The 12,707-nt window shown below is 48.6% G+C and overlaps 1 protein-coding gene across 6 annotated transcripts in view; it reads left to right on the forward strand.

Moving 5' to 3' along the window:
• The window catches only part of LOC144146145 (citron Rho-interacting kinase-like), an 81,632-nt gene that overhangs the window by 5,819 nt on the left and 63,106 nt on the right, over window positions 1-12,707 (forward strand). For 5 of the 6 annotated variants that reach the window (XM_077678106.1, XM_077678103.1, XM_077678108.1 and 2 more), the window contains exons 5-12: window positions 201-294; window positions 1,247-1,465; window positions 1,553-1,706; window positions 2,233-2,419; window positions 3,833-4,085; window positions 6,948-7,075; window positions 10,416-10,653; window positions 12,550-12,645. In XM_077678106.1, coding sequence (XP_077534232.1) covers window positions 201-294; window positions 1,247-1,465; window positions 1,553-1,706; window positions 2,233-2,419; window positions 3,833-4,085; window positions 6,948-7,075; window positions 10,416-10,653; window positions 12,550-12,645 — 1,369 coding nt within the window. The remainder of the gene's footprint in view (window positions 1-200; window positions 295-1,246; window positions 1,466-1,552; window positions 1,707-2,232; window positions 2,420-3,832; window positions 4,086-6,947; window positions 7,076-10,415; window positions 10,654-12,549; window positions 12,646-12,707) is intronic. The other variant, XM_077678107.1, reaches the window with a different exon arrangement.

The following is a 12,707-nucleotide window of genomic DNA, read 5'->3' on the forward strand; positions in this document are numbered from 1 at the left end:
CATAGTGGAGAACAGGCTGCAACACGCTTGTGTAGCATTAATGATTGATTGATTATGAAGTTCAGCGCGCGCCGACGGTACACAGGCTGTGGGGTGCGCCGTAGTGGAGGGCTCCGGATTAATTTTGGCCACCTGGGGATCTTTAACGTATGCCGAAATCTTGAACACACGTGTAACGTCGCTGGTGTCCTCATGTGCAGGGACGTGAAGCCGGACAACGTGCTCATCGACCGCACGGGCCACATCAAGTTAGCAGACTTTGGGTCTGCTGCCAAGCTTGCTGACAAGAAAAGCGTAAGTGCCAACAGCTTGCAGCTGAGACGAGAAGGTTCCCTACTACGTTATTTCATGGTTTACTTATTAAATGTGAGTCATCTTTGTGTGTGCGTGTGTGTGTGTGTGTGTGTATGTAGTGCCCTTTGTTTTCGGATTTTATGGTTATTTAAACTATGATTATCATAAAATGTCATCAAGCTGTGTCTGGTGGGGAGGCAGAAACAGCACAAACGAGAGATCAATGCACTCTGTATGCAGCACCTTTTCCTTCTGTACTTCTGTACTAGGGGAAGTGTGTTCCAGGCCGCAGCCCTGTTTTGGAAGAAATTTGTGTAGGGATCGTTTCGGAGGGTGTAGAAATTGACTGGTATGAAACTTTGCCTGAAAACATAGAACATGCTAGGCTTAAAGGAGCCACGAAGACAAAATGCAAGTTGGGTTTATTAGAAAGACTGCTTAGTCCCGATAACAAAGATACCAATATCATCGCAATCTTCGAACAAATAACGGAGATACGAAAGAAAACGTGTGAAGCAGTCGCGACCCCCTAGCCGATTTCCCGCAACTTTTCTATGATGTCACGAAACCTTGTTTGTGCGATTGGCGGCCGCCTAACTGACCTGTCGCGACGACACATGACTGGACTCTGTAATGGGACCTCTAGTTCTATTTGACCGCATCACTTGAATGCTAATGTGCAGTTAACGCACTGAAAATTATGTTTTATTGTTGGCTCGTACGACGTCATTATTGCTCATAACACGTCACTGTGGCGCAAAATTTGAAAGTTTTTAAATACTTCTTGGCTTTTTTTTTCGTTAAAAAAACATCTTTTGTGGCTGTAATGGAGCCTAGTGAGATACTGAATCCTAGTTCTTTCAAATTAAACGAAGTTGTATTTTCTCTTCATGGCTCCTTTAAATGCCACCTGGGGAAGCTCACTTGCTCCTGCCCCGTCCTCTTCCGCCAGCTGTCCAACCGGCTTCCCGTGGGCACCCCGCATTACGTGGCCCCCGAGGTGCTGAGCGCCATGGGCGGTGGTGGCCTGGCAGCCTGCGCCACGGCCCAGGGCAGCACGGGCTGCGACTGGTGGTCCCTCGGGGTCCTGGCCTACGAGATGCTCTACGGGCAGAACCCGTTTGCCGACGACCGCGTGCTCGTCACCTACAACAAGATCATGAACTTCCAGGTAGGGGGCACCTCCCTTCTCCCGTCGGAATTACATCTTGGAACTTGCTTCACTGGGCCTTTCTCCATCCTTTGTGCCCTGCCACAGGAGTCGCTGGTCTACCCGGACGACTCGAATGTGTCGGCCACTGCGGTGAAGATGCTGCGGGGTCTGTTGGCAACGGCCGACAAGCGCTTCTCCTACGAGGACATGTGCCGGCACGAGTTCTTCGCTCCCATCGACCTGCACAACATCAGGCAGAGTGAGTGGGCGGCGTTTGACTGCGCCTAATCTGGGGAAGTCGCAGACGCAGGAAACTTAGCCAAACGTAGGGTACGGTGCTATTCCGTGGTGGGGATCTTTTATGCATGAGAAGGTAGCTTGTGCTCAATTGAGGAACAGCTGTTTTATACCAAAACAGGTTATTGCAGCCATGGTAAAGTAGTTCTATGTTAGTTTTCAACCACTCATAATTGCATGAAAAGTTAGCTTCTGTCTTACTGGAAAAGTGCTTACAGCAATGTTGTATTTGCCTTTTTCTCCCAAAGAACACTTGTGGATGTCTGAGTACCTGCAACTGTTCTTTCAGTGGGCTGGATTAAAGGAGCTCATGGAAATACCTTCAAGGCAATGTTTTGTATCTCTGTCCTTGACTTGAGAATTATAAACGAAAACAAAGCAGCGTTTTGTGCATCTTACGTTGGACCTGCAGCCCATGACAAGGAGTGAAGTGGCTGATTGCTCTTAAGCAGCACTTCAGCAATTTGCCCTTGTGTGTCTGCCCCCAGCCGTTCCCCCCTTTGTGCCCAACCTGAGTGGGGAAGAGGACACGTCCAACTTCTACGAGTTTGAGCACGAGCCAGCCCGTCCGAGGAATCCGGCGTTGCGAGACCAGAAGAAAGGCTTTGAGGGCACCAACCTGCCCTTCATCGGCTTCACACACACCCAAAACGCCAACAGCGCCGCCCTGGAGAGGCGAGTCGGCATTTGCCTCTTTGCTGCCACCTAGAGCACAGAGTTTCTACGAATACCCTGCTGAGCCCCAAAACAAGAGCTAAAGGGTCATGCATGCTGAAACGAGTTTCACTAAGTTCCAGAAACAAAAGCTAGTTTTCGTGTACATTGTTGAATTCATTGGTAGGCAGTTTCAGAAAGAGCAGTTAGGAAGGAGGAGGGTTAGTCATCTATCCTTGCCACTTGAACCACATTCGGTGACTTCAGTTCCAGCATTGCTGGGCCAGTGTTGCAGGTTCCACTCAAGGCTGAGGGGGTTATTTGACACTTTGAGAGCAAAACGACTCCAGCAGGGCTACGGAGTAAAAGCAAGACAGGAGGGGAAATGGCGCTCTGTGGGGTGGCGAGATGATGTCACAAGCGCTTGGCCTAGGCTAAGTTATAGCGGAATCTCATGCGAGAGAAGAAACTGCGTGGCTGCCGCAATGGGCATTCCACTGTGCAGCCCCAGAATGAACTATGGGCACAATCATTTCGTCCATCAGCTGCTGCCATCCTCTCCTTGGCTGCCGCACCTAGGAAGCTGTGGAGTCTGCTTTGGCCTTCCGTGTGACACTATCTGATTGCTCGTCAGTGCCCACCACAGTGGGCTGTTTTGCCTCCTGTATATAGTCTCTCCTGTATATGAAGTAATACTATATCTACTTAGGCGAAGTAGTGACCCCCGATACCAACCATGAGGCAGAGGTAATTAGAAGAATAAGAATGGGGTGGGAGGGCATTCGGCAGGCATTCTCAGACAATGAATGGCAGCCTACCACTGTCCCCGAAGAAGAAAATGCATGACAGCTGCATCTTACTTGTACTCACTTACGGGGCCGAGACTTCGAGGCTCACTACAAGGGTTCAACTTAAATTGAGGACGACTCAGTGAGCAATGGAACAGAAGATGATAGGTGTGACATTAAGGGGCAAGAAGAGAGTGGATTGGGTCAGGGAACAAACACGTGTTAAGGACTTATAAGTAGACATTGAGGAGAAGAAATGGGCGTGGGCAGGGCATGTAATGCAAAGGCAAGATAACCGTTGGTCATTAAGGGTGACAGGGTGGATCCCTAGAGAAGGCAAGTCTGACAGGGGGCAGCAGAAGGTTGGATGGGCAGTTGATATCTAGAAGTTTGTAGTGACAAATTGGTTGCACTTAGTGCAAAACCAGGATAATTGGAGATCTATGGGAGAGGCCTTTGCCCTGCAGTGGGCATAGATAGGTTGCTGCTGCTGCTGCTGCTGCTAATGATGATGATACGTTCTCTCTCCATGAGCGGGGTCACCAGGGATCTAAGTGTCCCTCTGTGGCTGCTCCCTCAGCTTATTTCACCTTCTGGTGCTCTTTCTTCATCCTATTCCTTCTCCCCCCGTCTTCCCTGGATGCAGGACGGTGAGCTTCCTGGAGGCGGGCTCCTCCCCGCTGCGGGAGCCCCTGCTGAGCTCGGGGGCCTCTCTGCGGCGGCGCAGCCAGCGCCAGGAGCAGCTGCTGTCCGAGGTGACCCAGCGGGAGGAAGGCCTGCGGCAGGAGGCCCGCGAGTGCCGCACCCGCCTGGAGCAGGCCCAGGCGCAGCTGGCCACCCTCGAGGCCAGCCTGGCTGCCGCCGAGGCCCGCGAGGCACAGATGCGCTCCGACAACCAGGTACCGGAGATGCGTGCTGCCTGGCTCAGGCTGTGGAGGCATGGAGTTTCGTGCTAATACATACTAGAGGGAAATCTGGCTTCTAGTGTCTAGGCCAGATGCACTTCACTAAGCGTGCAGTCATGGACCAGGTAGGCATGTTCCACTTGTCCTTGGCATGGCTCATGAACAGTCTAAAGAACTACAAAATAGCAATGGTGTTATATTGAAATATAATTTAAATTTATTCAGTCATCGGAAAAATGGAGGTACGGAAGATTTATTTGTCAGGTTTTATTTAGAAGCTTCATGCCAGACAAACAAGAAAAAAATGTTAGCAATTTTTGTTGATTTTAGCTTCGGGAGCAAAAGGAGGCCATGAGGCTATCCAGGCACAGTAGGCCAGGTACGTTGCTAGGTGTTATGGCGGCACCCACAACAACATGCGATTGCGACATCAGATTCTCCTCTAGTATATATTAGTATGAAACTGTTTGCGTGGAGGCCTCTATGTATGCACGTGACAGCATCTTTGTCACCGTCAGCTGGAAAAGATCCTTCGCTTTATCATCCCCCAGCACCGCTTGTAGTTGCTCTGAAGGCTTGAAGCAGGTTAGGCTGCATGAATAATGCTCCTTCTTACTTTAGTATGAGTGGGAGTGAGGCCTGAAAGGAAAGATAGGATAGTGAAAAAGTCAAGTTGGGAAGAGGCGTTCAGGACAGTGTATACAGGCAGCCTTGTGCATGCAGATGGGCATGCTCACTCACTCGCACCACAGTCCACTCCACTTTACTTCACTTCATTTCACTCCACTTCATTTCACTCCACACTTGCATGTATAACGAGCGACGGTGGCAGCATTTTTTTTTTCTTTTTGTTCATTGATTACAATGAAACCTCATGGGATTTTCGGTTTCAATTATGACGGATCTTTGCTTTTTCAGCTATGTTCTTCAGGCAGACGACACTTTCCGGTCACACGCTGTCACCAAGATGCTTCATTTTAGAGCTTTGCTCAGTTCCTGCCTCGTGCTAGAAGTCTGTCTGCATGGGCGAAAAAATGGCTTTAAAGGAAGGCTTTTCAAAACCATGTGCTACCGCTCAGTGGCTAAAAATCGCAGCAGTTTCCAACAATGATTTAACTTTAGGGCTCGTGTCTTGATACTGCAAGTGTCCTTCCCGTATCATTCAAGATTTCTATTCCTGATTGCAATAGCAACGGCACTGCACTCATCTGGGGCAGTGCTCGAACGATTGAGGCAACTAATCTGGATATGCATATCGGTGTACGCTTTTGCGTATGGCGGGTGCAGTGACCCAATAAAAATATCTGGGAATTTTGGCAGGATGTCACCTACCAAAATCATGTGGCGTCGGCATCCCTGTTTCATCACAAAAGTGGTGGCCGCAATAAAAATTGGTCAAGGCCAGTTGCTGTATTCACCACGAAAAGAGTGACTTGAGCAATGGCAAGTAACTAGAGTAACAGAAATTGCATCACTTCGTTGCTAAAGTGCGAACGGGCCGTTGCTCCGTTCCACTTTACTCCACTGCCTTTAACTCTACTCCTTTCCACTCTACTCCAGTTCACCTAACTCCACACCAGTTTACTCCGCATTACTCCTCTCCACTCAACTTCACTCCGCTCCGCTTAACTCCACTTCACCAACTCCACTCCACTCCACTGTGTGCCTTTCGCCGGCGTTATTAACAATTAACTCACACATCAGGTGTAGTCGCGTTCAAGGATCAAACCTGTGTCCTCGAAGCAGGGGATACACTGAATTTTTTATTTGCATCGGATTTACTCGCGAAAAGATAGCTTATGTGTTGGGCAGCAGCACTTAAAATGACAGCGCTGGGGCAGTTTCAGCACTTGAGCTTTTAGGCGTGGAATGATGTTACAGTAACTTTCGACCCTATTATCTGGTAAATTAATCTGGCGTAATTGCTTTATAAACAGGCAGGCTATCTCTATTGACCTTTATTTGCTGTTTTCATCCTCCATGCTCTTCAAAGGGGCACTGATACAAAAATTTTGCATCTACTTATTGCGTGTAGAAACCTCATTGGCTTCAGCATGCAACGGTTGTTTAATTAGTCGGACGGATATCACAGAGCTATAAAATTGATACAATTGTCATTGGGACAAAGCAGTCTTCTTAACGGACCAAACGTATTTTCTCTTCATGGCCCCTTTAAGGGCAGACCTGTGTTATTCACCCTTCTTGTTTGCTGAGATATGAAAAGGCGTCTCAACATTAGTGTAGAACAACACCTTGTGTCACTCCAGCACCATGCAGGAAAATAGCTGCATGAAAATGTACGAGTGCTGCCTCCGTGGTTCTTGCTAGTCAGTGTGTGGCTAACTTTTGTGTATTATTAAATATTATTATGGTTTTTATAATTGCTATTTCTTGTTTTAAAGCAATGCTTTAAGTGTTTACGCAAAAGGGAGATCCGGCAACCCCATGTACGCATAAAACTCCTCTGGTTCAACCCCATGCGCATGCACAAAAAAAAAAAAAACAGGTTGGCGAGGAGTTTGAAGCACAAAGAGAGAGATTGGCTGGATGTATTGCAGCAGAGCGTGCCCACAGCGAGCTACTGCGGGAATCACAGCTCAAGCAATAATGGCAGGCAGTGTGTGCGGGGCAGCATCAACGTGGCTATGGGAAACACCAGCCAAGCATTACTTCAAAATGGGTAGGCCACACATCATAGGTTCGTACGTCATAGGTTCGTATGCACGGCTGCACGTCATGGCCATACGTCACAGGTTCGCTGGTTAACCATCTGTCAGAGTGCGTGGGGCCATTTTGATTTCTGTTCTACCTTTAACTCGAGTGCCGTGCCTCTCTCTTCTTTCCCCCTTGACGCAGAACCTGAACATGCTGGTGGACCTTGAGCGCAAGAACCGTCTCGTGTCAGAGGAGAAGGCCGTGCAGCTGCTGAATGCCATCAAGCGCAAGTACCGCAGGCAAGACGAACTCCTGCGGAGTGGCTACTTGTGAGTCGGGACACTGCACCCACCCACCCCTCGCTCCGCCTAGATCACAGGGCCCCACTACCGCTGCCTGCTCGCTTCTTCCGCGTCCCTTCCCATACTTCTTTAATTAAGGCAAAGCTGAAAGTCGTCTTTATCTTGTCGTTTCTACGCCATGGAGTAAATATGAGTGAGCTTGATGTTGCAACTAGGAAAGAGTACAAGGACACCTAAGCACTTCGCAAGGGTTCTGAATGTGAATGCGCTTGTCTCGAGTTGAACACCTGAGGAGAAAGGAAACCTCTATTGGGATCAGAAAAGAGTGCTGTGAGTGGAGTCCTTAGTCCAGGAACCCGGTTGAGCTTGCTGCCGTCTTCACCGTCTCGACGAGCCAAAGCCGCCAGTCAGAATAACAGCTAACCAGCTCTCGCTCCCACTGCTCTGAAGTTGGATTTCATATGGTTTTGGTGTTCTTCTGCCCTTGACATACATAGACCATGCGATATAAAGTCGAGGACTCTCCACAGTGACGGCAAGTGAATGTATACGTTGTGGGTAATATAGTGTGAAGTCTTGTAGAGGGAAGGAAACTATTTGTGGGTAGCTGCCTAAGTGGGGTCTTTTGTTCTTTTTTGGGAGATTTATGATACTCTAGTTTCGGTGGGAACCTCGTCGCTCACACGAGTGCCCGAAAATAAGCTAGCGGGCTCCACAGGGAAACCAGCTAAGGGTTCACCAGCTGTCAGTCCTGTACAGGGATATCACTCAACATTACAGGCTTCCTTGATTGATGAGCACCTGCGACGCTTTGCTTCCTCCTGTGTTCTCGAACGGCTTTGTTTTCTGGCCACGTGAGATGATTTTTTTGGCAATCTGCTTCTGCCTGATGTTTTCGAATGGCTTCGATCTGTCTCCTACGCGTTGTGCCACTGCTCCTTCTTGTTGCTACGTGGAGGGAGCGTTGATGACGATGGTGCATTTCGTTGCATGTCTATTTGCTCGCTTGGCTGCGTTGTTCTGCTCCCTGGCTTCATCTGTGGTGTACTGGTTTGGACGGCCACCTTTCGCTACAGTCAAGGTAATTGAATGCTACCAAATGCCTCAAGCTATGGAATGCAGCCTGCTGTGGAACGCTTCAAAGGCATATGATGTAGGAACCGTTTCTCTGTTACAGCTACTGACACTGGACGCTGGCTTTTTCACTCGGTGGGCCCTTTCGTGCTTTTGCAGCATAAAGGGGGGTAGTTGCAGCCCCCCTTTCATGTTTTTTAACGTGAAACGCTTGTAGATCTTCAATTGCTTACCCGGAACTTTTGTGGCACATGGTACATGGCAGCTCATCCATTGATGGTCGACAGTCTGAAATCTTCACGAGGTGTAGAGTGTAGTATTTAAAATGAGGGACGGTGAATGAACATTTTTTCGTTGTCCCTTGCTTTATATAGTGCACTCTACACATCGGGAAACGGAGAGCAACATGCCCAAATGGTCGCTTTGATCAAAACATCTTGCTTCCCTTGGGTGGTTTTGAAACAATGACCTCAAGCTTATCAAGCGAGGATGCTGCTCACTGGACTACATAAGCATGATGTTTTCTGTGCACAGAGTTGAAGGCGACAGCCATGTGTTGCACGTTTCTGTGGATGCTGCGGTTGATAGGACGCACTGTGATGGAGGAGGATGACTGCGTGATTTGCTTGGATAGAATTGGGTTGTTGAGTGCGATGCAAGCACGCTTTCAGCTCTGCTACAGAAGCAGCCAGTCTCTCTGTATGGCACCAAGAGTACTGTCACTACCCCCTTCACGGGTATATGCCAAATGGGAAGAAAGTGAATCAAGAACAGTAGGAGGGATAAAAAAGAAAGCACGGGAAAAATGCGCTGATAAGAATGCACCTCATGGTAACGCCGCTGTGCCAACCAGGAACTACCCTGGTTGCTGTAAGTCACATGGGCGGCCGTTTGGTCAATGTTAGATACGTTTCACGTATGTAACATTTCCCCCCAATTTTTTTTTTTCTCTTCTCATAACATCAGCGGCATGAATGTGAATGGACACAGGGCCCCGTTATCTAGGTGGAGTGAGCGCATACACTACACCTTACCTCTTGGCTGCTTTGGAATGTAGCTACCTAGGTTCTTAACGCAATAACTCTGATAACAGCTCTGTTCCTAACCCCTCGTCTATCCTAATCCTTCACTCTCCTCCGTCTGTTGTCCCCACCATTCCAGCGCGCAAAATTGAACCTGCCCCTTCTCACAGCTTCGTTAGCTAGAGTGCATGCTGCCTTGTTACCTGGATGTGGTTATGCAATCACTCGGCTGTCTGTCTTTCAAACGCACATTCTTGCCTTTCCTTGGGGCGGCAATCTGTTGTTGTTGGTTTGTTTGTTGGGCGGTCAAGTTTGCGTGGTGGTGACTAAGTACTTCACTGAGGCACTGCACAAAAATCTAATTATAGGCGGCATTGGAAAAGAGACGTTAGAATAAGAGTAGGCCAGTTGGGGCATCGATTGTAGGAGGAGGCCTAGTACAGCAGAGACAAGGGCAGTGTCTCTGACTTTGTTATCACTGCCATGCTGAGCCTCCTTTGGAATAAGTGGTGGAGGCTGTTTGTTTAGCTTCGGACTTTCAACTGCTGTCTTGCAGACCTCATTCGTGCTTTTTAGGCAGCAGCGACCAGACTATTTACAATTTGCGTAGAAAAATGTAGCTAGTTATACCGAGAATCGCTCATCTCTCTGAGTAACTGACCATGACACCAAAAAGTAGTGGTCAATTACTTTCACGGCCGTATTCCAGGCCTATTCTTATTGCAACAATGACAGCAACAAAACATGCACACTGGAAGTGCACTTTCTTGAAGCATTTTTATTTATGGTCTCGAGCTAAGTTACAGTAAAATAGAAACTAGGCAGCATCTCAGGATTGATGCAAAATGGCAGGAAATGCTGTTCACTTGGTGTACTAGACCAAGACCCCGCTTGTTCGCCTCGTTTGAAGGAGAAAATGTGGTGGCAACTGCGCTTCGTCATCATGACCCCACCCCCTCCTCCCCGTCTTCAAATGCTGCTTGAAGGCTTATGCATGCCATTGCATGCTTTCTGCCCTTTGTAATAAGCATGTTTGGCGTTTCATGCACTCTGGATAACCCTACCCAGAACACAGACATTTCAGGTGGGACTGCATTGAAACTTGGAACAGGCTGGTGATTAGAAAAGTTGATTACCAGGGGAGTGATTCTGGTTATTGCTTTACTTGATTAAGCTCACTTGATACTTTGCAGCAGAATGGAGGAGCTGTTTCAACCGTCCCACCAGCTTTCTCCCGCCTTCTTTCTTCCCCCCTTCCTGCACATGTGCAGTGTGGCCAGCCCCCGCAAGACTACTCCGAGGCCCTTTGTGGTGGACGTGGGGGTCGAGGGGGAGGCCAACGGGGGTGGCGGCAGGGGAAGGGAGGAGGAGGAGGAGAGGGAAGAGGAGGGGGACGAGGCCAGCGTGCAGAGCGAGCTGCAGCTGTTGCACCGCCAGAAGGCCCACCTGGAGGAGGAGCTGGCCAACGAGCGGGCACTCTGCGCGGGATACAAGGAGCAGCTAAACTCCGTAAGAGCACCGAGCCCACTGCAAGTGCTGTAAAAGCAGCGAGCGCTGCTTTTATTGCCACTTTTTAAAGTGAAAAGCCTTATGGCCATATTCTGAGCCTATCCCCCACTCAATGTGTTTTCTCGATTTGGCAGGGTGGAGCATGATGCAATGCCTTTACATGCGAAGATCGCCTTCCAGGATCCCCTTGACTGTGGGCTTGAGTGGAGGAAGGGTTCAAAATACCAGGGTTAGATCTCTGTTTCAAGCATGCACGTTGCGGGGTACAGAAAGTAAAAGCAAGAGTTGGGGATCATGTGCCGGAAAAGGGAAACAGAAGTGCTGCAAGACAGTTGGAGGAGGGCTCTGAGAAAGGGCAACACAGCACACAGTGCAGCTGCCTGTGCAGTATGAGCCTCCTTGAGAAGTGAGGGTACCGACGAGGGCGGCCGGGAGGACGCTCCTGGAGATGGCAAGCAAGTGGAACGCTTTTGAGGGCGCTGTCCAGGAGGCTTGTCAAAGGGTGACGGGTGTGGTTGCAGGGTTTAAAAGAAAGTTCAACAGCAGATTAACATGAGGTCCAAGTGGATTGTCTGAACATCCCCGGTAATTTTTGCCATTGTATGTGCCTAGCTGAGAGCAAAAATTTGCTCTATGCCTGGCCCAGCACTACACCGAGAGATTATAAGCCTGTCTGGCCCTGCCCACCTTGTTGCAAGTGCTTTAACAGGAAAAATTCAACCTGTCAGTTTTTTTTGTCAAGTAATAGCCTGTTTTATCCCTCCGGAAAATCCTTTCTGTATTGTAAACAATCGTAGATTATTAGGCAAGCAATGAGCAAGGGTGAGTGCTTTGATCACGCTCTCACTACCAGGACCCAGATGGCACTACATATGGAATGTTCGTTTTTGCTGCGGATTCAGGCTTAGCTCACGGCTTCCAGTTTGGGTGGATGTATTGACCTGTGTCTCGTTTTACACCAGCGCAAACGTTTTTCAGGATACAGTGTTTAAAAAAAGATATTTTGGGGTTTTGCATGCCAAACCTACACCTAGGATATGAAACGTGCCATAGTGGAGGGCAGCGAATTAATTTTGACCATCTTGGGATTTTTAACATGCGTCAAAATCTTGGCGAGCAAGCTTTTTCACTTTTCACTGCCATCTGAAAAGCAGCCGCCGAAAAGTAATCCACCTCTCGCACTTAGTGGATTTTTTGACATTTAACACCATCTATCGACAGGCAGAGGATCTCGGACCTTCAGAAATTAAAGAAGAGAGGGCCGCACATACTTCCGTGTGCTAAAAAGATATTGTTTACGCGTGTCAACTCGCTTTGATCCCGGGTGGCTCAATGGGCTAGTGACAGGAAACAGAAATTGTGCAATTTCATTGTTATTACAAATGATAGCCATACAAACTTGACGGTGTTGTCTTCACTTAAACCATAAATCATGGTGGTCAAGGTAGCTCTCTTACTCAAGTGATATATGGGCAGCCAGTGCCCAGTGTGTCCAGTCCGTCCTAATGGACCAAATATTTTTCTGACTTCATATTTTGGATGTTGGAAGTCCTTTGATATCTTAAAAACTTTTCACACACTTGAGCAAAATAATAGTTTTGGACATCGAAGGGTTAAGCGCAGCAGCATAATACCTTACCATTGAACTACTGCGGCACGTGGATACGCTATGTTGTTATGGACCACGTTGTGTTTGGCCTGGTGGAAGGCATTGCGAAGGACGAGAGAGCTAGCTGATGATGTCTTCGTGCAGCCGATTTTCAGACATCATTGATCCCCATCTGATTGCAATGTCAAAGTTCCGGGTTGAACCTGGGCCAGGGATGCTTCTGTACAGGCTCGAGTGGGAAGGTTCTAGCCTCACTCTGGTCTTCTTTCTCCCTCTTATGATGGCAGGTCCTCTCGGAAGGGGTCCAGTGCATGGAGGCAATGCAGAAGAAGCACACGGCAGACAGGGTCTCCATTGACGAGGTCCGCAAGGAGGTCTCCGAGGTCTGCCTCTATTTTTTTTCTTCTTTTATTTCTTCTCCCTTTTGAGTTCTGTGTGGCTGCTA

Source organism: Haemaphysalis longicornis, unplaced genomic scaffold (assembly GCF_048455015.1).
Source record: "Haemaphysalis longicornis isolate Haplotype H1 unplaced genomic scaffold, Haemaphysalis longicornis Haplotype H1 scaffold_7, whole genome shotgun sequence".
NCBI lineage: Eukaryota > Metazoa > Arthropoda > Arachnida > Ixodida > Ixodidae > Haemaphysalis > Haemaphysalis longicornis.